General features: G+C 39.3%; 1 protein-coding gene across 2 annotated transcripts in view; it reads right to left on the minus strand.

The window, feature by feature from the left end:
* LOC126237527 (phospholipid-transporting ATPase ABCA3) overlaps positions 1-27,933 on the minus strand; it is a 707,258-nt gene that overhangs the window by 38,296 nt on the left and 641,029 nt on the right. For both annotated transcript variants that reach the window (XM_049947708.1, XM_049947709.1), the window contains exons 26-28: positions 27,692-27,890; positions 23,000-23,187; positions 10,451-10,621 (exon numbers count right to left, since the gene is read on the minus strand). In XM_049947708.1, the coding sequence (XP_049803665.1) occupies positions 10,451-10,621; positions 23,000-23,187; positions 27,692-27,890 (558 nt within the window). The remainder of the gene's footprint in view (positions 1-10,450; positions 10,622-22,999; positions 23,188-27,691; positions 27,891-27,933) is intronic.

Genomic DNA, 27,933 nt, shown 5'->3' on the forward strand with positions numbered 1-27,933 from the left:
ATAAGGGGAATAAGAAGCAAACTAGATCAATTAGAAGTTAACATAAATAACAAAAACTTTATGAACAATGCTCAGATCTTATGTTTCTCAGAACACCATATTACAGAAGGAATTGAAATGTTACATATAGACAGTTATAGCCTTGCCACCTACTACTGTAGAGATAGCATGAGAAAAGGTGGAGTAGTAATTTTCATTAAGAATAATTTAACTTTTAGATCTGTAGATGTAAGGAAATATTGCAGTGACCAACAGTTTGAAGTGTGTGCAATAGAAGTGACATTAAACAGTTCCAAATTAATAGTAGTTACAGTGTACAGGGCACCAGGAACCAATTTCACAGTCTTTATGGTTCAGTTAGAATTGTTACTATCAACCTTATTTTCTAAAAATAATGACATTATCTTACTTGGGGACTTTAATGTCAACTTCGCAATGGAATGCAACAACAAAGTAGAGCTCCAGAATTTGCTGAGTTCCTACAATCTTACATCAGTGGTTGACTTTCCTACTAGGATCACACCTGACTGTCAATCTCTGATAGACAATATATTTTTAGATGTAAATTTATACCAGAACTTCACTGTCACTGCAATAGTAAATGGCATATCAGACCATGATGGACAGCTCCTCACTCTACATGATTACAGACCTGTCAAGAAAGCAGTCCCATCCTGGAAGGCAATCAGACTTATGAACAAAGAGACCCTGGAATTTTTTAACCATAAGCTGCAGCATGAAGATTGGAATTCAGTTCGCAGAGTAGATGATGTTGATACAAAGTTCAACATATTCATAAATGAATTCCTATCCCACTTTGAAGAAGCTTTTCCTAAAAAGTTTGTTAGGAACAATATTTCCTCGTCCTTAAAGAAGCCATGGATCACAAAGGGTATTCGAGTGTCATGTAAATATAAGAGAGAACTTTATGTTGCAACCAGAGGGTCAAGGGACAGAGAATTAATCAGCCATTATAACATGTATTGTAAAATCCTAAAGAAAGTTATTCAGACATCAAAAGCACTGTATTATGTAAAAGAAATTGATAACTCCAATAATAAAATGAAGACTGTCTGGCAAATAGTTAACAAGGAGACAGGGAACAATAAAAAAAGAGCTGTAGAAAACTTCATAATCAAACATGAAGGGAATCTTGTGCAAAATCCTGAGATCATAGCTGAAATCTTTAATAAACACTTCCTGTCAGTGTCTGAGCAAATAGGCTGCAAGGGTTCTGTGAATGATGCCCTGACCTTTTTGCGAAATGCTTTCCCTAACAAAATCATCCAAATGCATATTAGACCTGTTACAGTATCAGAAATTGAAAGAACAATTGCCTCCATGAAAACCAAGAACTCCTGTGGAGTAGACAATATTTCTAGCAAATTATTAAAGCAGTGTTGTACTTCTGTAAGCAATATACTGTGTCATATTTTCAATGCCTCTTTGCAGCAGGGAATTGTTCCTGATAGACTGAAGTATGCTATCGTGAAGCCTCTCTTTAAGAAAGGGGAGAAAACTGATGTTAAGAATTTCAGACCAATATCTCTCCTGACTGTGTTTTCAAAGGTACTAGAAAAGCTCATGTATTCTAGAATTTTAGAACACCTACATAAATTCAATATTCTCAGCAAACATCAGTTTGGTTTCCGGAAAGGTCTGTCAACTGAACAAGCAATATATGCTTTTATAGATAAGGTTTTGGAATCTCTAAATGAGAAAATGGTGACAACAGGGTTATTTTGTGATTTATGTAAAGCCTTTGACACTGTGAACCACCAAATACTGTTACTGAAGGCAGACCATCTAGGAATAAGTGGTGTAGCAAATAACTGGCTTCAGTCATACCTGACAGAGAGGAAACAGAAAGTAGTCTTAGATAAGTCAGACAATTTGTGTGGTGGAATGATTTCATCGGAATGGAGAGACATAAATTGTGGAGTTCCACAGGGCTCTATTCTTGGTCCTTTACTGTTCCTGTTATTTATAAATGATTTACCTTATTCTTCAATGATTCAGTGCAATTTTACCATCTTTGCAGATGATACTAACATAATGGTTAATGGTCTTAAATGTGAAAATGTTCAAGAGTCTGTTAATACTATTCTTATAGATTTAATGAAATGGTTTACTGCAAATGGTCTTTCACTTAACCTGAGTAAGACTAATTATATTCAGTTCACCCCAACTGCCAAAACTGAGGAAGAAATGACTGTTAAATATGCCACACAGGTCATAGAAAGAGTGGAAGTAACAAAGTTTCTAGGCGTGAAGATTGACTGTAGAGTAAACTGGTCCCATCACATTTTAGATCTTTACAAGAGACTCAGCTCTTCAGTTTTTGCAATGCGAATCATCTCTGTCAGTGCAAACTTAAGCATTAAAAAAGCTGCATACTATGGTTACTTCCATTCTTTGATGGCATATGGAATTATTTTCTGGGGAAATCAACCTCTTGCAAAGAAAATATTCATTGCTCAGAAGCGTGTTGTAAGAGTGATGTCTGGTGTAGATCCTAGATGCAGCTGCAGAAGCCTATTCCGGAATCTGGGAATTCTTACAACTACTTCTCAATATATATACTCACTTATGTGTTTCATAAGTAAAAACACTGATTTATACAAATGTAACAGTGAATACCATCAGTATAACACAAGGAGGAAACATGATTTCCACACTGAAGGTAAAAATTTGAAGATTGTGCAGAAGGGTGTACAGTCCTCTGGTATAAAGATATTTAATGCTCTTCCTCCAGAAATCAAATGTGAAATTGCCAACAAATCTACATTTAAAGAGCTTCTGAGGCAATTTCTTTTAGCCATGTCATTTTACAGTTTGGAAGAGTTTATGAAACACAGTGAGAAACGGCCTTAAAATATGATGTATTATCATATAAATTGAACATTAAGCTGAACATTCTTGTCACATATGTAACTCTTTTAGTGTTAACTGTTTATATTTAACAGTCTGGGTTATATGACCTTTTCAGGTTTAATTTACTTTGTTTTATACCTGTAATCTGTAGGTCTAAGGATTCTCATTCCATTATATTGTGTTATGGATCATTGTAGTGGTTAAGTAACTTTATATTCTTTACCTGTAAACATAGTGTACAAGTACTTGTCATTGACAATGTAAAAATTGACACACACTACATCCATGTGAAATTGTCACAGTTGGATCCATGGTGTAAGAAATAAATAAATAAAATAAATAAATAAATCTCAATTAATTTACTGAAGTAGGCAAGATCAAATTATTTACAGCTATTGCAGGTTACTCTCAATTCTTGTGTTATGGCAATGAACTGACTGAGAAAGACACAGCTAGGTACTGCCATTACATGGAGTCATTTGGAATGACACCTACATGATTCATGTAATTTAAATCCTGCTGTGAAGCTGATAGTCTTTTTTGTTGTTTAAACACTAATTTAGAGCCATAACAATATTCCATAACTCAGATGGGATGTGAAGAATGTGAAACAAACATAGGTGTTCTTTGCTAACACAGCTCTTTAGTTCATGCAGTAAATAGCTCATGCATTCTAATCTGCTACATAAGTTTCCTACGTGGGTATCCCACCTGACTTTCACTCTATGTGAAGTTCTGACTGTTTTTTGGTTATGAATGGGAGCATTAAGTCTGAACATAATGCTTTAATTTTTGCTGTCATTTTCCTGTAGTGCATTTTCTTGAAGCACGTACTACATCTTCTGGTAATCCCACCAGATGGGCAAACGAATGATCAATGCCTGTAATGTTGCACACGTTCAGTGGTGACACCTGCATCTACATCTACATACATGCTCTGCAAGCCATTATACGGTGCATGGTGGAGGGTACCCTGCATCACTATTAGTCATTTCCTCTCCTGTTTCAATCACAAACAGAGCAAGGGAAAAACGACTGTCTATATGCCTCCATATGAGCCCTAATTTCTTGTACTTATCTTTGTGGTCCTTACGCTGTGTGCTGGTGGTAGCAAAATCATACTGCAGTCGGCTTCAAATGCAGGTTCTCTAAATTTTCTCGACAGTGTTCCTCAACAGGAACTCTGCCTTCCCTCCACTGACCAAGCATGGGGGCACAGTGGTTAGCACACTGGATTCGCAATTGGAAGGATGACTATAAAACCCCCGTCCAGCCAATCTGATTTAAGTTTTCTGTGATTTCCCTAAATCACTGCAGGCAAATTCCAGGATGGTTCCTTTGAAAGGGCATGGCCAATTTCCTTCCCTAATCCGATGGGACCAATGACCTCACTGTTTCATTCCCTCCCCCAAATCAATCAACCAGCGATTCCCGTTTGAGTTCCCAAAGCATCTCCGTAACACTTGTGTGTTGTTAGAAAGTACTGGTAACAAATCTAGCAGCCCGTCTCTGAATTGCTTCAATGTCTTCCTTTAATCTGACCTGCACGGATCCCAAACACTTGAACTGTACTCGAGAACACGTTGTAACTGAAGCTGACCTTTCATCTTCCCTACCATAATCCTTAAATGCTCATTCCAGTTCACATCGCTTTGCAACATTATGCCAGGACACTATTAATGTTACATCTGAATAATAAGGGTTTGTTTCTCTTACTCATCTACATTAACTTACAGTTTTCTACAGGTAGAGCTAACTGCCATTCATCGTGCCAACAAGAAATTTTGTCTAACAAGGAACCCCTTTAGAGCGAGGTCGCAAGTTCAGTATTTACTAAGTCTTGTTTGAAAGTGTTTTATTAACAATCATGACAGGAAAAATATTAGGTGCTAATGACTCCCCATGAGCATCAGGAGGGCAATAGAAAATGAGTGTCCAAGAGGTGCAGAGATCAACCTCCAATGAGATGTATGTATTAAACTTCACGAAACAGACATCATCGACATTCAAGCAATATTCAAAACAAACCATTAACTTGTACAATGAACACCATTAAGATTGCAGGCAAACTCATTGGGAGTTACAAACCATGCATAACATTCAACTAGGTATCCAGTCTTAAAGAATGCACTAGAATCATATTGGTGTAACAGGGTGACGACAACTGATGGAATGTGATGGCATGCAACCAAATGCAAAACAATCTGTCATGTAGCTTATCGTGAAACTGGCTACCTTTAAGGCATAGCTGCAGACAGTGTGATAATATCTTTTATAGTCATGAAAAAACAAACATCCAGAGGCTAAATTTGTTCAGTGGTTCAAGGTGATATGAACTACAATTTCACTTCTCAGGAGGGACGGCTTGCTTGAAAGGAATATGATTTTTATGCGGAGACAGGGAATCAAGCAAAAGAAAGTTATTTTGATCAGCTACTGGCTAAAAGCAGTGCTCAAACCACAGCTGTTGCATTTATGTCCATTTTCCCACTCTTGTTTGCTGTGACACAAATATTGCCGACTGTCCTTATTTATATGGTGCTCAAACTGTAGTCTACTGTGATCACCAAGCACTTTGCACCTTGTAAATGTGCAAATTGCTTACACCAAGATTGTCATGATGGGCATCACCATTGCAGGAATATAAATTTCGTATAGAATATATCAAAGGAAACAAAAATCTAATTGCACATGCCCTAACAAGACTGCCGAAATGATTGGGATGGGTCAGATGAGCAACTGGGAGAATTTCTTATATTAGGCCTACTGATGAAAGAGGTAACAGCAAGAAGATATTACTTAGGGGAATGTGGTAGAGCTACATAGAAGAAATCTGAGATGGTACAACATGCAACAGAAATTAGAATAACTAGGATACAAGAGATTAAACCAGTGCTTTAAGATTGTCAGTGGAGTGCTCTCCATTGACATGGTAATAGGAATAAGAATTGGTGTGTGTGCATTCTCAAGGGACATGAAACCAGGTTAATCCAATACATGCGTAAGGCTTAGGGATATTCTGCAGTTATTTACGGTAAATGTGTGAACAAACTCAGGTTATTTTGTTATTTCCCCATCCTGCCTAGAAAGGTCCAGGAAAGCAGTAACTTACAAAGAGTAATGTACATTGATATGAACAGTTAGTAATTATAAATAAGAACACATATTCAGAGGAAGTTCTACACGTCCAAATTCGGTCACTTGTTCATTGCATAACAACCAAAAAATATAAACGTATCTTTTGTAATTGGAAACATTTAAATCTGGAGAACCAATATTTCCTGAATGTAAAATGAGGTTGGGTGGCCTTACTCCAGACTTTCATGATTTTCTTTGGAGTATTTGCCCAAATGAGAAGGCCAGTCACCATATTAGGCCATGGACATACCAATCATTGATTGTTAAAGGGCATTTGGTAAAGGTAATCATATTCCAACTTTGTTTCATAAGTAGCACCAAAATTGCTACTAATCAGGTAAGCTGCCACTGTTACCTTAAGCAGTATAATCAAAATCCATTCAGTAATCATATGAAAAGAAAAAGTAAAATGACTAGTACAGTATGGATCATGGAAAGTAGTTATACAATATTTTCACTCCCACAAGGGACCATGTAACATCCCAGCTCCCGAAGCTGTGCTAACATATGATGTTTTATTGAATACCTGTTTAGGAACCTGATCAGCTGATGGCTTCAACAAATGCTCTATTATTTTAACAATAAATTCTGAGAGAGATACATTTACTCTTTGAAATGTAGTTGGTCTTTGGAGAGCTTCTGTAGGACATTTGGACATTTGGTTTGTGATTGTTTGCTGACAAATCTGCATCACGGTCTTAGCATACATTGGGTGATGTTTTTACAGACAATTGAAGTAGAGTTATCGGTGGTAGTGACTGTGTATGTATGAGGTTTGCTTGCTTGTGTGAATGTGTGTGTGTTTTCTTTACTTAACAAGGCTTTGGCTGAAAGTTATAACATGTAACTGTCTTTTTGTTGCACCTGTCTGCAATTCAATGGGACATTTTATGACTTTACAGTGAGTAGCAATCTACTGGTTTCCTAATATTTCTGAACTAATAGTTTTGAAATTTAGGATAGTTTCTTGTAGTTTTATATGTTTTTAGTGATAGGACTAACAATTTTGTGTTCTTAAGATAAGTAGTGGTCAGCCATTGTGTCTCATAATTTGATATACCGGGCATATCAGATCATTTTCTTAAAAATTGGTGATGACAGTCTTCATGAGAATTTATTTCTCTATTATTTTCAATACAATAAGCACAGTTTTATATATGCTTTACCAGATTTTTTACTTGTATGTAAAAATAGGCTTAACTTGGTTGAAGAGCTGCAGTACATTTCGGAAGAATCACTTTAATTGTACATGTTGGTGATTTCTCATCACCTTGAAAGATTTTGTCATTTAATTCAGGCTTTGCTTGTCTGTCCCAAGAGTCAATAATTAACAGAAACCATTCTTCACCCACATAAGACATCAAACACTGGCTGAGAAAGTCAGTATCCAGTTCTGTCATTAGCTTCCCAGATTTGGAAGATGTTACTACAATGATTTTAAAATTTTGCTCATATTCTTTTACTGTTTCTTGAACTCGGTGACCAAAGTTACCAATTGGCTCTTGTAAACAAACAAACACTTGAAACAGATTGTTTCCAGACAGAGTGAGAACATAATGAGCGGTATATGTATAAGTGTCACTTTATTCATGTCATGTCTTTTGATAAAAATAGTTTTTCTTCCTTTGACAGCAAGATCCTGTTGTACACTGGCTGATACTGACAATCTGATAGAAAAAACAACTGCACTTGAAGTATTTTGTCAGAGAATTGTAAAAAATAGAGAGCAAAATGAATTTTTAAATAACCTGCAATAAATACCTGGCTAATGAGTGTTGATAACAAAATCTTTGTTGAAATCCAGTATCAATTTTAATGTCTGGGTTCAAAAAGTGTCAGCAGCTGCAAGGGTTTCTTCGATCATCGCTGTCTCTTTTCTTGAAACAAATCTTTTCACTCTTTGCTGACGAATTCTGTGCTTATTTTTGAATTTATGAACCCACCTGTCCAAAGCTTAAAATTCAAAATCTGTAAACTGTTGTGCTGCTGCTGAAGCCCACTGTTGTGAATTCTGTGTAGTCACTTGTTGATAATTCTGTCAGGCTTCAACAAAACAACCGTATGTTCAGGAACTGATTCCCTCCTTTTTTATTTTTTATTCCCATTAGGATAAATATTCCTTCTTCCTTAACCAGCACAAATATTGTCATTGAAGATTACATTGGAATCAAATTATTTGCAGCAAGCAAGCTTTCGTAATAAACAACAGCATCTTTCAACATCACCTTTGACACTTCGCTGTATAATGAAAGTGCGGCTTCTGGTATTTTTGTGATGTCTTCATTGACAGACATTTGTAATTCACTATATTGTAAAAATTTCAATAATATTTCACAGTACAGAACACCCCAGTCTCTGCGAAAATCAGGAATTAATGGCACTTTAGCAGGTAAGGCTCACTGTTCGATTAGTTCCGTGCGGGTGTTGACACTTCCTGACCGTTCACTGTTTGTATAAACAATGAGCCAACATCTATACTCTTCTGCCCCCCTCTGCCCCATGCGACCAAACTGCTGAGGTCATTAGTCCCAGTTATACTCTGCTTTTCCACAAAGACACCGGTTCCTCAAATTTAATGAATATTTATAACCTTTCCGCAGCTTATAGCATCGTTCAATTTTGTAATAACATTGCAATGACAGTAATTAACACTTTAATTTATCTCCATTAAAATGCATTTGAAACTACTCAGCTTTTTAAAAAGAAACTATTGATAAGTGTAATTCACATTTTAAGTAGCCTGTGAGAGCCATTTCATACACGAAACAAAATTATTTATGATTTAACTGATAATACATTAGGTCATTAACTTTAGTTAAAAGTTGTTATAATTCTCAAAACAATTAAAAAAACAAAATAAAATCGGCTGTATGACATTCCAGCATACTACTGACTGAGTTATTTCACCTGTATGCTGAAATGCTATTTATGACAGTATATGAGGTTTTTTGTCGGAATATTCTGGATAGTGCACATTATGACATCTATGTGTGGACACTCTTGAGGTATACTACCAACCTGTGAAGTCTCATCCTGAACTGAATTTCCAAGAGTGGAGGATTCCCTTGTTAGTACTGACTACAGAAATGTGTGGCTCGAGAGGGAATGCTCGACCACTGTACTACATTCTCTTTAACGCCTTATGCACAGTCAGTCTGCTAGCTGGACTGCCAGTGGCACTTTGGAACTCACAAATGATTCCTTCCATAGATTTCAGGCGCATTTCTAAATACTCGACAGCCCCTGTCCATCAATACATGAGGTCTGACTGGTCTCGGTTTAGCTGTTGTCATTTCTTTGCATTTCCCCCCTCTTGCTCACATCTGTGACAGTGGACTACGGCAGCTTTAAAGTAGTTAAAATGTCTCTGATGGTTTTGTCGGTCATGTGATATCCCACAACTAGTTAATGTGTGAAGTGACGAATATCTCCTGACTGACACATTCTATCGTTACTGTTTCTCTACTGACAACACAACTCCTTTTATACCGGCAGGTCTGCCTCTCTTGACATTTAGTGGTCAGTACATAATGGTGTCTGGATAGTGTACTTTCTTTGAAAATATAACTGAGAATGAAGCAGATGGTTCTGTTTTCTCCATTAAAAGTAGCAGCTTCCTTTTTAATTTGCTTAGATAATTTAGTTGGCATAAGCATGAGTAGCATTAAGTTATTATGTTTCTATGATATGTTTGTCTTTTGTTATTGTGTACCATGGTTCCTTCCACTTCCCTGGTTCTCATTATTTGTAGGGTCTATGGATGAGTGAGGCAAGATTAGCAACACATATGAAAATCGTCAGCAACATCCTGTAATTTGGTCAAAATTTGAAAGGGAACTAAAGAACATGAAAAACAATGTGTTTTGATGAATTCAGATTAAACTAGATAAAAGCAGCTGGGATATCAGGTTTCCATTGGCTGTACAGAGTACGTCTGGTCATCTAGAATGACAAAAGGAACTGTGAAATCTGGACAAAAGCAACTATCCCATGGCCTAAGAAAGGAATTAGGAAGAACTGTGGAAATTACATTTGCCTCTCAGTGTTGTCCCATACATTGAAGATGTTAGAAAAAATACGACAGACATTAAGAAACTTCTCTTACAATGAGAACATCACGGATTCAGAGAGGTCAGAAATATTGTGTACAACATTTATGCTGCGAGAATGGAAACAGTGGCGCACTACAAGTTGGGGAAGAATCTTATCGTGGTATATCGAGACAGCGTAGACATATGGCACTGTCCCAAGACATACGATTTGGAAATACCTGGAAGGTGCCAAATTCCCTCCTTAACAAGGTGAAGACATTATACTAGCAATGTAACAACTGTGTTCATGTGACAGATGGAAGTTTTAAATTGTCTGAAACACAAAAAACAGTTCAACAAAGAAGAACTTTATTACCAGTATACTCATGGACGAAATCATTCCATACCTGTGGGATGTAAGAACTATGCACTTTCCTTTTTCTCTTGCATCACAGATAACATTCCACAAGTGTCTTCTAGCAACTGGATCCATTCCAGCAGTTGGTTCATCTAAATAAACAACAGATGGATTTCCAACCATTGCAAGAGCAGTGCTGAGTTTCCGTTTGTTTCCACCACTGAAAAATAATAAATTAATAAAATATCTCACAAATGTAGACAACCTCTTAATTAAAATAATACAAAAAATAGACTGATGACCATAGATGTTAAGTCCCATAGTGCTCAGAGCCAATACAAAAAATATGTAATGACAAAACATACACATGACAATTCAAAAGTAAGTGTATACACTTTGTGGGTGTAATGTATGCATCAAAATAAGAGTATAATGTTAAATAAAGGTATGTCCAAAATTGATTTATTTCAGAGTATGAGAATCCTTGTGTGAGTATAGTTTGAGCATATCAACATTGTTTTGCAGTGGACATTTGGCGTGGTATAGTGGACAATGAGCTCCTCGGACTGCATGTTATTCCACAGCGTCTGACTGGCAGAGTATGTAGACAGTCTTTGGAAGATGAACTGGGTGGTCTGCTTCATGATGTGCCAGAAGCCAGTTCATGACTGTGTCCCTGCACATTTCAGTTGGGAGGCACGAGAGTATCTCAATGTCGCTTATCCTGATGATTGTATTCCTCGTGCAGGGGCAGCTGGTGGCCCACCAGATCTTTGGATGCTAACCCCCTGAGCCTTTGGGACACATCAGGGAGCACGTGTATCATGTTACAGTTGACAATGAAGCACAACCACAGCAGAAAATTGAAAATGGCTGTGCAACTGTGCAGAATGGGATGAATGGAGCCTGTAACATTCTGAGAGTGGTCAGATGTCAAGCACATCACTGTCTTCATCTGCATATGCATCATTTTGAATATGTTCCAGGGTAAATGTACAGTACATATTTGTGTTGAATTTCAGGTCCCTTTTTGTTATTTCTTTCTGAGAAGAATTACTTTTATGTTGTTTGTGTTGTTCTTACGATCCATACTCTACAGCATAACAATTTCAAACAAAACTTTTAACATTTTACATTTATTTTCATGTATACATTACACCTGCAAAGTATGAACAGTTACTTTTGAATCACCTTGTATAATAATAAAACAAAAGGTTAAAATTAGTGGTACACTTTTGCAGAATTTTACAACACCCAAGAGCCTGTTAGACAACAGAATTAGAAATTACAGAGCGACCATACTTGCATCATTTACCAGATAACTGCAACCATAAATAAGCTTACAATATATGAAATGATAATTAAATGGACATCCTAGCTGCAAACACGCGTTGATATACTTCATTGGGGACATGTTGAAAATGTATGTCCCGACCGGGACTCGAACCCAGGATCTCCTGCTTACATGGCAGACGCTCTATCCATCTGAGCCACCGAGGGCACAGAGGATAGTGTGCCTGCAGGAACTTATCCCTTGCATGCTCCCAGTATGGGACTTGGTAGATTAATCTGCCACGAGTAATGAGTACAATGGGTAAACATCTAGTAGGCGCCCTACGAATGTAGTGGTGTGGACATGTTGGGAATGTGGGTCTCACGGGAAGAGTGCAAGGGATAAGTTCCTGCAGGCGCACTATCCTCTGTGCCGTCGGTGGCTCAGATTATATGAGTGTCTGCCATGTAAGCAGGAGATCCCGGGTTCGAGTCCAGGTTGGGGCACACATTTTCAACATGTCCCAAAATGAAGTGTATCAACAGCTGTTTGCAGCTAGGGTGTCCATTTAATTATCATTTCATTTCTAGAAAAGCTGCGTGGTCATCAACGGTAACTGTTCTTTCGGGAACAGATACTACCATCATATATACAATATATGATGTATACGGCCAATTGGTTGCATAAAGTTTATTGCAGTAAGCAGTGACCAGATTTCAATACAACTAAGGGTATCTACTTTAGAAGCAATAAAGTCACACAACTTACATTACATTACAGTGAAAAGCATACATTATGAGCTGAAATTCTCAGGTCAAATGACAGAAATCCTCCACGAAAAACAGCTTAGTATAAGAACAGACACTGAAAAAATGTAACCAATTGGCTATATAAGCCATTTACTGAAAATACATCATTTACAATTTGCTAAGCACTAAGTCATCACACCACTACGGGGAAGATATAAACTACATAATGTTTGTCCACAATACCTTGGAAAATCTACTGGTGGAAAAAGTCAGTGCTGGTAGAAAGATATTCACTTATCTCTAAGATTGCAAATGTTAAGCTGCCCCAAACATAAAGTATTACCGTGCACACTGTTAAGGGTAATAGTGCCACGACTGCAGCAAGCAGCCAATGCTGCCATCCCCTTACTGCTTTCCCCTTACTGTTCCTCTCCTGTTGCAGTCCTGATGCGGGTCAAGATGCACCTCCTGCTGTTTTCAACAGCCACTGTGTGAATTGTCTCACTTATGGTGGACAAACAGTATGTCATCAATTAGCAATAGAATAGTGTGCCATAATGATACCTCTCTCTGTCGTGGCAATTCGAAAAGCTCTGTGAACAAAGTTATGGCTGCGGCAGTGTGATTCCACGAGGGCGCTGTAAGTGAGACAGTCACGACACCGGCACTGGTGTGAGTCATTGTACGAGACCAGGTGGACATGTCGGGCAGAATTTGGAGTACGATCGAGCAAATAACATCGGAAGGAACTGTGAAGTAGCACTGAGCAGCCACACGGGACAGATCTGACCAGATGCCCGGATAGCCGTGGTCTAGTCGGTGGCCGATAAAAAAAGTGTGCTGTCCGAACAGAGGAAGTATGGCACACCCAGCACTGTTTGTGATAGAGCAGGCTGTTTCTGGCAGTTTCTGGAAAGCACAGATTGAGGCAGTGTCTTGATCTGTGTGAGTGTACTGTCATACAGCACTCACCTCATTTTTGGTGCATGTTGTTGTATGAAAGAACAGACAGCATTTCTGGTGTGTACACAGGTTCTTATTCTGTGCAAGGGCAACTATTTACTGGATGGCTTTTAAGCCTTTTTGTAATAGATTACCTTTAATTCTGAGCACTTGTATTGTGATCATTTTGGCCAGTTCTGCTGTAGTATGTGAAGATTATCTTATAGGTCCATAACAGAGCCACTAAATTATATGTGACATGTGGGGTACAGCACAAGGCAAATGGGTGTGTTATTCTTCCCCCTGTACTTAAAAATTTCTCAACTCCCAACTATGTAAAGGAAAGTCGTGTATGTTGAGAACAGGAATATTTACTGGAAACAAACAGGACGCGTAAACTTGTCACTATGAAAGATAACAACAGAATAAAAATATTAAAAACTAAAATCACAGAGTTCAATAGCGTGTCTTCTCAGACACGGAACAAGCACGCACATCAGCACCCCAGGCAGCAAGTGCACAAACTTCTTTGATGTAACTTGGCGATCAGCTGATTCCACTGTGGAACGTGGGATCTCCGCCTTTGTCACATCGGCACCCTGCAGAGAAGCAGAACATTGTCTGCTTCCATCACCCCTGATGCCACTGAGAAATCTTGATGAAAAATGAATTTCTTATCCTCAATGGACCGATGACCGTAGCAGTCTGGTCCCTTTACACCCACAAACCAACCAACCTTATCCTCGAACCTTGTCTCACCACCATTCCCCAAATCCCTCACCATGCATACTAACCTTACATCCACAGAGAGAACCGCAGTCCACCATCTAAAAACTGATCCCAATCTTATAATCCTACCTGCAGACAAAGGCTCCACCACCATAGTTTTGAGCCACAAGGATTACGTGGCAGAAGGACTATGTCAGCTGTCAGATACTTCCCTTACAAACCATGCCACAGTGATCCCATTCCAGCAATCCAGCACGATCTCCAGTCACTACTCAAATCCTTAGGCCCATCCCAGAACATCTCCACAGAGTCCATCTCTCTACTTACCCCTACCACTCCCCACACTCCCACCTTCTACATGCTTCCTAAAGTCCATAAACGCAACCACCCAGGACGCCCCATTGTGGCCGGTTACTGTGCCCCCAATGAGAGAATCTCTGCTCTCATAGACCAACACCTTCAACCTATTACCCGGAACCTATCCTCCTATATAAAAGATACCAACCATTTCCTCAACCGACTCTCCACATTTCCTCTCCCTTTACCACACGGTGTCCTCCTCGTCACTATTGATGCCACCTCCCTGTACGCTAACATTCCTAATGCCCATGGCCTTACTGCTATTGAACACTACCTTTCCAGATGCCCTATGGATTCCAAACCAACAACCTCCTTCCTAGTCTCCATGACCAACTATATCCTCACCCACAATTACTTCTCCTTTGAAGGCATTACCTACAAACAAATCCGCAGTACGGCTATGGGCACCCGCATGGCACCATCCTATGCTAACCTATTCATGGGCCATCTACATGAATCCTTCCTAAAAACCCAGAATCCTAAACCCCTCACCTGGTTCAGATGCATTGATGACATCTTTGCTATTTGGATTGAAGGTGAGGACAGCTTATTCACATTCCTCCAGAACCTCAACTACTTCTCCCCCATTTACTTCACCTGGTCCTACTCAACCCAACAAGCCACCTTCCTAGATGTTGACTGCAACCTCAGAGATGGCTACATCAGTACCTCCGTCCATTGCAAACCTACTAACCACCAGCAATACCTCCACTTCACAGCTGCCACCCGTTTCATACCAAGAAGTCCCTTCTGTACAGCCTAGCCACCTGTGTCGTCGCATCTGCAATGTTGAGCAGTCCCTCTCTAAATATATTGACGGTCTCACTGAAGCCTTCACTGACTGTAATTATCCCCCATCCTTGTAAAAAAACAAATTTCCCGTGCCTTATCTTTCCAGTCTCCCACCACTTCCCAAAGTCCCACAGTCTGGCCACAGAGGAGCATTCCCCTCGTAACTCAGTACCATCTGGGACTGGAGCAACTGAATTACATTCTCTGCCAGTGTTTCGATTACCTCCTGTCGTGCCCTGAAATGAGAAATGTCCTACCCACTATCCTTCCCCCCCCCCCCCCCCCCCCCTACCATGGTATTCCACTGTCCGCCAAACCTACACGATATACTTGTTCATCCTTACACAATCCCTGCTCCCAATCTCTTACCTCATGTCTCATACCTCTGTAATAGACCTAGATGCAAGACCTGTCCCATACATCCTCCTACCACCACCTACTCCAGTCCGGTCACTAACATTACCTATCACATCAAAGGCAGGGCTACCTGTGAAACCAGTCATGTGATCTACAAGCTAAGCTGCAACCACTGCACTGCATTCTATGTAGGCATGACAACCAACAAGCTGTCTGTCCACACGAATGGCCACCAACAAACTGTGGCCAAAAAACAAGTGGACCCCCCTGTAGCTGAACACGCTGCCAAACATGATACCCCTCATCTCAATGACTGCTTCACAGCCTGTGCCATATGGATCCTTCCCACCAACACCAGCTTTTCTGAATTGCGCAGGTGGGAACTTCCCCTGCAATACATCCTACGTTTCCGTAACCCTCTTGGCCTCAACCTTCGTTAGTCACTGTCCTCACCCATCCAGCCCCCTCCCTGTTTTCACCGCCACACACGTTAACAACTTCAGTTCCTCTTCTTCCTTTGTTGTTGTTTCCTATTTTTCCAGTATTCCCTCATTTTCTCCCCATGAAGTCTCTTCCTTTCTTCTGTCCATGTTGTTCCCGATTTTTTATTTCTTCTGCTTTGAAAGCCTTCCAAATTTAGTATTTTGTTTTTAAAATGGTTTCTTTCTGCTACTTCTGATTCTTTGATGTTGTTTCTTTCAAGATCTTTTCTTACTTCTGTAATCCATGCTATTGTTGATTTCTTCTTCCAGAAATATAGGCGTATTTGTTTTGTTAGTCTATTTCCATCCATTCGGTAGAGATGTCAAAAAAAGGTTAATCTTCATTTGGCCATTACTTCAGATATTTTCTCTATATTTTTGTAGATGTCCTCATTACTTCTTATTTTCCAACAATCTGCAGTTTTCATTGCACCCATTATTTTTCTAATAATCCTTCTTTCCAGTACCTCTAGTTTGTCCATCTTATAGTTCATCATTAGGCATTCAGATCCATATAAACATTCTGGTCGTACCACTGTGGTGTAATGTTTTAGTTTTGTTTTTCTAGATATACATTTTTTGTTGTAAATATTTTTGATCAAACCATATGCTCTTTCCATTTTGTTAATTCTTACTTCTATTGCAGATTTTTCTAGTCGATTCTGTTGTATAGTTTTCCAAGATATTTAAATTTGTTTACTCGCTCTATTTTACCTACTTGTGTTTCTATGTATTTTGGTGCATTTTTTAAATTTTTCATGAATTTTGTTTTTTTTAGCTGAAATTTTGAGACCAGTTCTGTTTGCTAATTTTTCCAGAATTTTTATTTGGGTAACTGCTTCTGAAAGTATTGCAAAATCATCTGCAAGAGCCAAGCAGTTCAGAGTTATTGGTTCAATTTTGTGATTTTTTCTAGAACACAGTTAAACAGTAAAGGTGATAAACCGTCACCTTGTCTAACACCAGTTTTTATTTCAAAAGGCTGAGATACTTCTCCCATAAATTTGACTTTAGATACTGTACCTGTTAATGTTTCACGAATTATGTTTGCTAGTTTTGATATAACACTAAATTCTCTAATGACCTTATCTATAATTTCTCTGTCTATACAGTCAAATGCTTTCTTGAAATGTATAAATGACACTAGTATTGGTTTGCTGGTTAACATTCTATGGTGAATTTTTGACTTTAAGTTAAAAATTTGTTCTGCACAGGATCTTCCCTTTCGAAAATCACCCTGATACTCTCCTCGTTGTTTGTCTAAAGTATCTACCACTCTGCTGAGGAGAATTTTTGATAATATTTTGTATGCCACTGGCAGAAGTGACACTCCTCTGTAATTACTGACATTTTGTTTGTCTCCCTTTTTATGTAGCGGGTGGATTAATGTTGTTTTCCATGCAACTGGAATCTTTACAGTTTTCCAAATGTTGTCAAAAAGCAGCTGTAGATCCTTTATGATTTTTGGTTCTGACCACTTCAATAATTCTGCTGTAATTGAGTCTTCACCACTTGCTTTATTGTTTTTGAGTGTTTGGATGGCTTCATGAATTTGTAGCTCTGTTGGCAGGACATCTTCCTCTAGATTTTGAGGTGTCACTGGAAATTCTAATTTATCTGTTGGAACGGGACAGTTTAACAACTTTTCAAAAAAATTTGCTAAAATTTCACAATTTTCTTTATTATTTAATCCTATTTTGCCATTTTCATCTTTGAAACAAATACTTGGTGCCTGAGATCCTTTAAGTATGTGTTTAAAGGTTTGATAAAAATTTCTAGAATTATTTTTGGTGAAATTTTCTTCTATTTCAATAAGCTGACAATTTTCAAAGTTCCTTTTGATTTTCCGCATTATTTTTGATGTTTCTTTTCTTTGTTGTCTGAATTGTTCAAAGTCTTCCTCTTTTTTTGAACATCTCCATTTTTGAGCTCTTTGTATTAGTGCTTCTTCACACTCCTCATCCCACCATGTCTTCTTTTTATTCTTGGCTAATGCTTGTTAATGTCTCCATGTTCCCTGTTTGTCTGAATTCCTTCACTGTAGTCCTGAGTTCAATTATTTCTTTGCTAAGGCATTGCCTTTTCTCTGCTGCTTGAGTTATTTTCATCTGGAGTTCACACCAATCACCTTCTTTATTTGTCTCAATTTCTTGTCTAAATTTTTCTATATTTTCTTTCATAATATTAGCTGTAGTGGTGTTGTATCTGATCACTTTCTTGGTCACCTTTTTTGGTTTAGATTTCTTTCATTTTTATTTTTATTTTTATTTCTCTCCTTTCCGCAACTTACCTGCTCCCCCCTCCGCACCTTCTCACCTACCCTCCGTCTAAACTGCAACACTTCACTGATGCCACTCCCACCATACTATCCCTGTCCCTCCCTGCCCCAGCCTCCTCCTTACCCCCACCCAGTCGCCACTTCCATCATGCACTGGCGCTGCTGCTTGCAGTATAGTTTCAGAGGCTGCAGACATGTGTGCAAGTTGCGCTTGCGTGAGTGTGTGTGTGTGTGTGTGTGTGTGTGTGTGTGTGTGTGTGTGTGTGTCTACTGCTGACAAAGATCTCAATGGCCGAAAGCTTTGATTGTGTGAATCTTTTTATTGTGCCTATTGCGGCTCAGCATCTCCGCTATATGGTGAGTAGCACCTTTCCTTCTCTTGTATTGGTAATCAAATCTCTGTTATTTCCACTCTTGACTAAATCTTTCAGTGTCAATTATTCAGTATGCTATTTCCTTTTATGATTTGAATTTGCTATGGCTCTGTTTATTGAACTGGTTTTTACTTCTATTCCTGACTGCATGTAGTACTTCTGATGCTTGTTAATGTCTCCATGTTCCCTGTTTGTCTGAGTTCCTTCACTGTAGTCCTGAGTTCTATTATTTCTTTGCTAAGGCATTGCCTACTGTGACCTTGTTTTTTTGGTCAGGTCATTTTGGGGGAGAATGCATGGAATATATAATACACTCCTGGAAATGGAAAAAAGAACACATTGACACCGGTGTGTCAGATCCACCATACTTGCTCCGGACACTGCGAGAGGGCTGTACAAGCAATGATCACACGCACGGCACAGCGGACACACCAGGAACCGCGGTGTTGGCCGTCGAATGGCGCTAGCTGCGCAGCATTTGTGCACCGCCGCCGTCAGTGTCAGCCAGTTTGCCGTGGCATACGGAGCTCCATCGCAGTCTTTAACACTGGTAGCATGCCGCGACAGCGTGGACGTGAACCGTATGTGCAGTTGACGGACTTTGAGCGAGGGCGTATAGTGGGCATGCGGGAGGCCGGGTGGACGTACCGCCGAATTGCTCAACACGTGGGGCGTGAGGTCTCCACAGTACATCGATGTTGTCGCCAGTGGTCGGCGGAAGGTGCACGTGCCCGTCGACCTGGGACCGGACCGCAGCGACGCACGGATGCACGCCAAGACCGTAGGATCCTACGCAGTGCCGTAGGGGACCGCACCGCCACTTCCCAGCAAATTAGGGACACTGTTGCTCCTGGGGTATCGGCGAGGACCATTCGCAACCATCTCCATGAAGCTGGGCTACGGTCCCGCACACCGTTAGGCCGTCTTCCGCTCACGCCCCAACATCGTGCAGCCCGCCTCCAGTGGTGTCGCGACAGGCGTGAATGGAGGGACGAATGGAGACGTGTCGTCTTCAGCGATGAAAGTCGCTTCTGCCTTGGTGCCAATGATGGTCGTATGCGTGTTTGGCGCCGTGCAGGTGAGCGCCACAATCAGGACTGCATACGACCGAGGCACACAGGGCCAACACCCGGCATCATGGTGTGGGGAGCGATCTCCTACACTGGCCGTACACCACTGGTGATCGTCGAGGGGACACTGAATAGTGCACGGTACATCCAAACCGTCATCGAACCCATCGTTCTACCATTCCTAGACCGGCAAGGGAACTTGCTGTTCCAACAGGACAATGCACGTCCGCATGTATCCCGTGCCACCCAACGTGCTCTAGAAGGTGTACGTCAACTACCCTGGCCAGCAAGATCTCCGGATCTGTCCCCCATTGAGCATGTTTGGGACTGGATGAAGCGTCGTCTCATGCGGTCTGCACGTCCAGCACGAACGCTGGTCCAACTGAGGCGCCAGGTGGAAATGGCATGGCAAGCCGTTCCACAGGGCTACATCCAGTATCTCTACGATCGTCTCCATGGGAGAATAGCAGCCTGCATTGCTGCGAAAGGTGGATATACACTGTACTAGTGCCGACATTGTGCATGCTCTGTTGCCTGTGTCTATGTGCCTGTGGTTCTGTCAGTGTGATCATGTGATGTATCTGACCCCAGGAATGTGTCAATAAAGTTTCCCCTTCCTGGGACAATGAATTCACGGTGTTCTTATTTTCATTTCCAGGAGTGTAATAGAAATGCATCATACTTTTCATTTGTGCTTTGTGCATGCATTATTTCAGTCAAATCTTCTTTCCTGATTATTATTTAAAAAATGTTCATGTTCTGCATATTTATAATCCTGACTTCTCTCTTGTCTCGCTTTGCTTCTGTTTTTGAGCTCCTATTTTTGTAGATGCAAACTATGAACCCACAATGATCACAGATTTCTTTTTGCAGAATTTTGCTTCACATTCACTATTCTCAATATTAGTGATAATGTTATGAATGGTGGTCTGACTCCAATAAATCATTCTTGTCGGTACATTTATTTTTATTTTCATATGACACAAGATGTTTGTTTATTTACAGGTGAGAGGTTTCGACCACTGTCCTAGTCATCATCAGACTGCTTACTCCATGGGAGTCTGCTGAAGCTGGCAAGGAGCACGCACCGCTCTAGAAGACTTATAACCACTGCTTTATATTCCACTATGATAACGTTTCTTTCAATTAATGTTTTGGTTTTGATTCTTTATTCATATCTATGTTGTAGTCTCCATATATTACAACATCCTTCATTTTAAACTTCTGTAACAATTTTGATACTTTTTTCAGAAATGTTGCAATGTTACCACTTGGAGACATATATACACAGAAAATTCTTAGTTCTTCACTCATTATGCCAGTAATTTCAAATTTTTTTTCAATGCATGCTGGAGGGTTTATACATTCACAACATTCAGTATCTTATAGACTAATAATTTTCTTATTATATGTAGCAACTCCTCCACCTTCATATTTTGAGCTACAGAAATAATTAATCAGATCATAGTTTTTTATTATTAGACTGCAAAGTTCTGGTTCATTTGGTCCATGCTCAATAAGGCATAATAAATCTGGTTGTGTTTAGTTCAGTAGCACTTCTAGTTTTCTGTTGTGTAGGTACTGAATGTTTTGATGCAAGACCTTAATATTATTTTCCTTTTGATGACTCCTGAGTTGTTGAAAATCTGTTGTACTTATAGTTGGAGACTGGCTGTACTCATTATTATTTACCAGTCCTCCTTCCCTTTTGTTGGCTGTGGAATAAAAAATCATTTGCAAAGTAGTGAGGGACTGCCCATACTCTCTGCAAAGTCCACATTGGTTTCCTTTCTACTTGTGAAATTTATGAAGTTACTGTCTGTTGCTTTTTTTTTTACTTTGATGTATTTCACATTCTTTTTATGTCATCGTGTGTGATGGTTCATTTATTACATTTCATGGTGCTCCAGCTGGTTCTTCTGTTGACACATTGTGATCTACCTGTTTTGAACAATGTGATGGCTCCAATACTTCTGTTAATGCTGCACCTACTTCTTCTGTTTTTGAGTCAGTGTGATTTTTGTCATTTTTTCAGTGTGATGGTCCAGTTGTGAAAGCTTTCTGGTCTTTCAATTTTGTAGGAGATTTTTCTTCTGTCCATACAGTTATTCCTGTGTTATTTTGAATTAGTGTTGTCTGCATTTAGCTTGTTATTGTAGACTGTAATTCCCTGCATAGCTTCTGTCTTCCTCCTCTGTTTATGTGCCATGTGAAGTCTTGTCTTCTTAGCAATCTGATTACATCAACTAGTGTGATACTTGTGTGTACTGTGTTTCTGATTACCTCATTTACAGCACTTCTGAAAGTATAGGTCTTGTACATAATTTCTACTGTGATTTGCTCTAGCACACACTATTAGTGCACCTTCTATTCCCAGGCATTTTATTTTGTTATGAATATCAATCAATGATAACTTTGTTAAATAGTGCACCCGGTTTAACAGAGGTCACTACAGAGAGAATGTCTCATGATACTCATTTAAAATGCATGCACAGTTTTTGTCACTTTCGTCAAATAACATGTGAATGTTAGTTACGTGCACTGACGCTGTACTGTGGTTCTATTCATGTTTGTCCTACGCTTATGTTTACTGCGGTGTCTAACATGTCACAGTCATCGGAACAGTCAGCACTATTGATGTTTTGTGTTTTCTGCTCTTGCAATATTGGCCTACTTCTTTGGATATAAGGATGAACTGACCCACCATCTGTTGCACTTGAATAATTTAACTATTCTTTTAGAGCCTTCAAATTGTCATTACAATGTACAATTAGAGCATCTAGTTGCAAAATTTCATCTTTCATTTATTGTTGGGTAATTTCACCTTGAGTATCTGCTTGTACAATTTCATTGTGTATTTGTCTAGTTACGAGTCTGAGATTTTCGTTTAACACACACGGAGCATGTAGACGATCACTGTTTGAACCCCACACTGACCACGTAATGTAGTGAGTACCATGAAGAGTCGTCAGCTCCTCCTATACAATTTTAAAAACACTATCCTATTTCATCAGAGAGAGAACAATAACCTGGAGATATACGACAGGTAGGAAAATACCTTTGTGCATCCAGATTCTCAACAAAACTCTGGGAATTTATTTCATGTTTAATTTGCTTAAACAAGAAGTGGAGAGAAAGGGAAAGAGTGACAGAGACATTGAAAGAAGACACTGAAAAATTCTTTTCACATACCTGTACTCCTTAATTTTCTTGTGGATGTGCTTTGATAATAAAAGCTTATCTCCCCATTCACTGATGCTGAATTTAGCATCATCATAGGTTAAACCCCTCATAAGACAAAACATCATCAGTGTTTCATATCCTGTCAGTTCCTCTAAAAGGGCATCAAACTGTGGACAGTATCCGATTTCTTGGTATACCTATTGATGGAAAATTAAACAGAAATAAAGTATTATAGTCATCCTTACTACACATTATAAACATAGTTTTTTTGTGATAGCTGCCTGTTTTTGTATTAGTTTCATATTACTTAATATATTTAAGCTGAAATACTGTTTTGAAACTCAGGACAAATTTACATGTCATTCCAAACGAACATTCCAACGTCATCATCCCTACCTCAAGTTTCCCACCCCTGCAATCATTCTCTAAACTGTGCACCTACCCCCTGCCACTTACTCACCTCCATCACAAGACAGAGCAACATGTGAAACTTTTTATGTTCTTTATAAACTAACATGTGATCACTTCAAAGTGTTTTATTTAGGAATCTTCCAGATCAGTCATGTGTAAATAATGAAATAAAATCTGCTAATTATAATTTGCAAAAATATTCAAGCATTTCAAAAATGTTAACTTCGTGAATGCCAATATAGCAGAAACTTCACTCACATAATGGACTGCAGCTAAACAGTCTTCATAAACTATACAGGGTGGAGAAAAATTGTGTCCTGAAATTTTAATCCTGGATAGCTGATGCCAGTAGGAACCAAAATTACTAATGTTGTGTAGGTCGACAACACACCATTTTTAAGCTATGGAAACTTGGCACCTTGCGCTCGATTGGCCATGGGATTGCCATGTTGCCATTCGTCGGTTGATGAGCAGTTCACATATACAAGCGTCCTTCGCCCCGTCACTGCCCCAGTAATAAAACCTGAGAACTTGTCAATAGCCTCTCTGACCACTGAGAACTCCTGTTTGATGTAAGCCTGCCATATTTAATATTGCCTTCCCTCTCAAGAAACGTGTAATTAGAACCCCCAGGAAACCTGAATACAAAGGATGGATAACACAAGGGACACTCACCTCCTGTAAAGCTAAGAAAAAATGGTACATGCAAAGTAAAAGCAACAGAGACTCTAATTTTCTTAATTATTTCGAAAAATACAAAAAAGTTCTTCAGAAAGTAATATCCAAGGCAAAAAATCTCTGAGTCAACCAGTACATTAAAAATGAAAACAAAATGAGTAGTAGAGCTGTGAGGAAAGTTTCAGTGGTGCTACATGAACAAAGCCTAAGCAACCACTGTCCGATTTTGTAAAAGAGAATGGGAAAAAAATATCAGATATTAAAGTATAAGTGAATTGTTTAATGCACATTTCACAAGTAACATAAGCAATCTTTCTTCAGGAATGGCCAAGCCACAAAAACCTTTGAATAGTGCTAAAAAAATCAGACAGGTCACAAATCCTAACACTAACATCAGCTGCAGACTTATAATTATCAGAGAAATAAAAATCTCATACTCTTATGGTACTGATGGTTTGTCTGACCATTTAATAAAAAGTATTGCCACAGAAATCCCTGGGCCCATTTGTGATGTAATAAACTGTTCATTGAGCAATGGCTGCTTTCCTGGACTCTTCAAAATCTCAAAAGTCATCCCAGTTTTTAAAAAGGGTGACCCACATGATGTAAATAATTACTGGCCAATACCAATCCTACCAGCAGTATCATCAAAGGTAACTGAAAAAGTCGTGTACAGTCACGTGTTAGAATTTCTGCATAAAGAAAACTTATTTTCTGGATACGAATATGGGTTTCACAAGCACAGATCTGTTAATGATGCCCTCTTTGCTCTTTGCAACCAAATTTTTTCTTCTTTCAGTCACAGAGAATTCACCCCTGGATTGTTCATTGACCTAACTAAAAGTATTTGGTTAATCACAAGATATCACTTCAGAAATCACACACATATGGTGCCCAAGGGGTATGTAATCAATGGTTTGAGTCATACTTAATGAATAGGATGCAAGTAGTTGAAGTCTCTAGCACTAGCAAAGAAAGAACTTGCTCTAACACAGGCCTGATTACTTGTGATGTGCCACAAGGCTCTGTTTTGGGCCCCCTTCTCTTTCTGTCTTTTATTAATGATCTTCTCCTGAACCTTCCTAAAACTTTTCCTGTGCTATTTTCTGATGATATAAATCTGTTGTTCAACAGCACATCAGTGCAACAAATGGGTGACCATATATCAGATACAATGAGTAGGCTGCTGCCCTGGCTCCACAGAAATAAACTGTTGCTGAATGCAAATAAAACAGCCCACATGCTCTTGAATCCATAAAAAAACAAACCTACTCAAACGACCACAACAGTAATACAAGGCCATGAAATCGATCAAGTAGAAGCAACGAAATTTTTGGGAATCTGGGAAGATAACAGTTTGAAGTGAGACGTGCACAGAGATAAAGTACTGAATAAGCTGAGCAGCCTCTGTTATGCATTTAGTATTCTCAGCAAACATGCAATATAGATACATTAAAAACAATGCACATTGGCCTAGTTCATTCCATTTTAACATATGGCATCCCCTTCAGGGAAAGGCTATTAGAAATAATGAAGCAAGAACATCTTGGATCATCAGCAAGGCCAATTTCCAAAGACTTGAAAATTTTACCAGTACCCTATATTTATATAATGGAAACAGTCTTATTTGCTAAAAAAATGCACCTCTTCACATAAATGGGGGCATACATGTGCACAATACAAGAATAAATTTGAACGTTCATCTGCTGTCCCCGAGTCTAAGTAGGTGTCAAGCTGGCTTCCTATGACGATAAGAAATAGTGAAGGGCTCTCAATCAGGGAAAAAGTAAAAGAACTACTTGTCACACACTCCTTTTACTCTATTGTTGGCAAATTTACACTAGCTCCTTCCCAATAAAATAAGAACATGAGATCACTAACCGTCAAATAACACATTAAATTAATTTTTACCTATTCTTAATCTTGTTTGATATACTGAAATAAATTGACTGTAAGTCAGTTGTGCTAGGACTGCATAGAAATAAGCCTATACATTTGTACTTATTGTAGTTTCTTAATTCCCACCATGCATTGTAAGCCCATATACACTACTGTTAGTTCACATTCTTAGCATTCCCCTATGTATATTTAGCTTTTTGACAATTTTTATGCCATAATACATCTAAGCTTATGCATTTGAAAATATTTAACTTTAATACTGTTTCATAATGTTCTATAAAAAATGAAACAATCACCACACAGTTACTGTAAACCATGTCATACATCTTTGTACAATGTAAGAGCATTGCCCAGAAAGCACCACCTCTTCCCCCCCCCACCCCCCACCCCCCCACCCCCCTCCCCAAAAGCTGAAAACAATACTACGAAAGCGAAATGTTACTGTTGTATTATTTGAAGTCTCCTGAGTGAGCGTGCCATGTTTCTGTCACTTCTGCCAGACAACATAGCTGCAGGACAGTTTCAAAATGGCGTTGTAAGTTATGTACGTTACAAGAAATGTGGCATTGAATTTCTCACTGCAGAGGCAAAACTGTGTGGAATATTCACAAACACTTGTGCAAAGTCTACGGAGCATCTGCTGTTGATAGAGGTACAGTTAGTCACTAGGCATGGAGGGTGAGGTCATCAGAAGGCGGTTTGGTGGAGCTCCACAGTTGGGGAGACCATCCGCGGCTGTCACACCTGACATGTTGCAGCGAGCTGATGTTGTCATTCATGAGGACAGATGCATTACAACTTGGCAGTTGGTGCTGCATTTGTCAATCAGAAAAGGAAGTGTGGATGCAATTATCTGCACTCTTGGATATTCAAAAGTGTGTGCAAGATGGGTCCCACAATGTCTCACGGTGGATCACAAATCGCAGAGAAAATACATTTGTCTTGATTTTTTGCAATGTTTTGAAGCTGAGGAATAGGCCTCCTTGTCCCAGATTGTGACAGGTGGTGAGACCTATGCTAACGAAACCAAAACGACAGTCAATGGAATGGTGCCATTCCCACTCCCACAGAAGAAAAAATTCAAAGCAACTGCTTCCACCGGTAAGATCATGACTACCATGATCTGGGACTGTGAAGGTGTGAGTCTCATTGATGTGATGCCACGGGGTGGTACCATTAATTCAGAAACATATTTTGACACATTAACAAAAATGGCGACTTTGATGCCACAGCAACACAGGAGATGTTTTGCTGCGACACGATAATGCTCATCCCCACACAAGTCCGAGGACTGCTGAACACATTACAAAACAGGGTTGAACAGTGTTGCCCCGCCCATCCTACAGCCCTGACCTAGCCCCTTGGACATGCACTTGTTTGGGCCATTAAAGGATGCCATTTTTGGACGATATTTTGGGAACGATGAGGAGGTGACTCATACAGTGAAACACTGGCTCCACCACTAGGTCAAGGATTGGTACTGGCAGGGCATACACGTCCTTGTTTTGCACTCGAGGAAGGCCATAGAAGGGGATGGAGGAAACATGAAAAAACAAGGTGTGTAGATAAAACACCATTCTTTCGTGTGTGTGATTATTATGTTCAATAAAGAATTGTTGAAGAAAAAAAAATGTGGTGCATTACTTTCTGGGCAGCCCTCATACAACACACGGTGCCAGGGACCATAAATAAATAAATAATCAACTACTGTACCTTCTTCATATTTGATTTAATGCTTAACCCAATGACATAAGCATCACCATATGAGATTTTTTCATCTCCTGTTAACATTTTGAATGTTGTTGATTTTCCTGCACCATTCACTCCTAGAAGACCAAAACATTCACCTTTTCTTGCACAAACAGATATTCCATCAACTGCCAGAAATTTTCCATAATATTTTGTCAAGTCTCTGGAAAAAAAGATGGGAGGGGTCAGTAACTGAATAAGAGATT

This window comes from Schistocerca nitens, chromosome 2 (genome assembly GCF_023898315.1).
Source record: "Schistocerca nitens isolate TAMUIC-IGC-003100 chromosome 2, iqSchNite1.1, whole genome shotgun sequence".
In the NCBI taxonomy this organism is placed as follows: Eukaryota; Metazoa; Arthropoda; class Insecta; order Orthoptera; family Acrididae; genus Schistocerca; species Schistocerca nitens.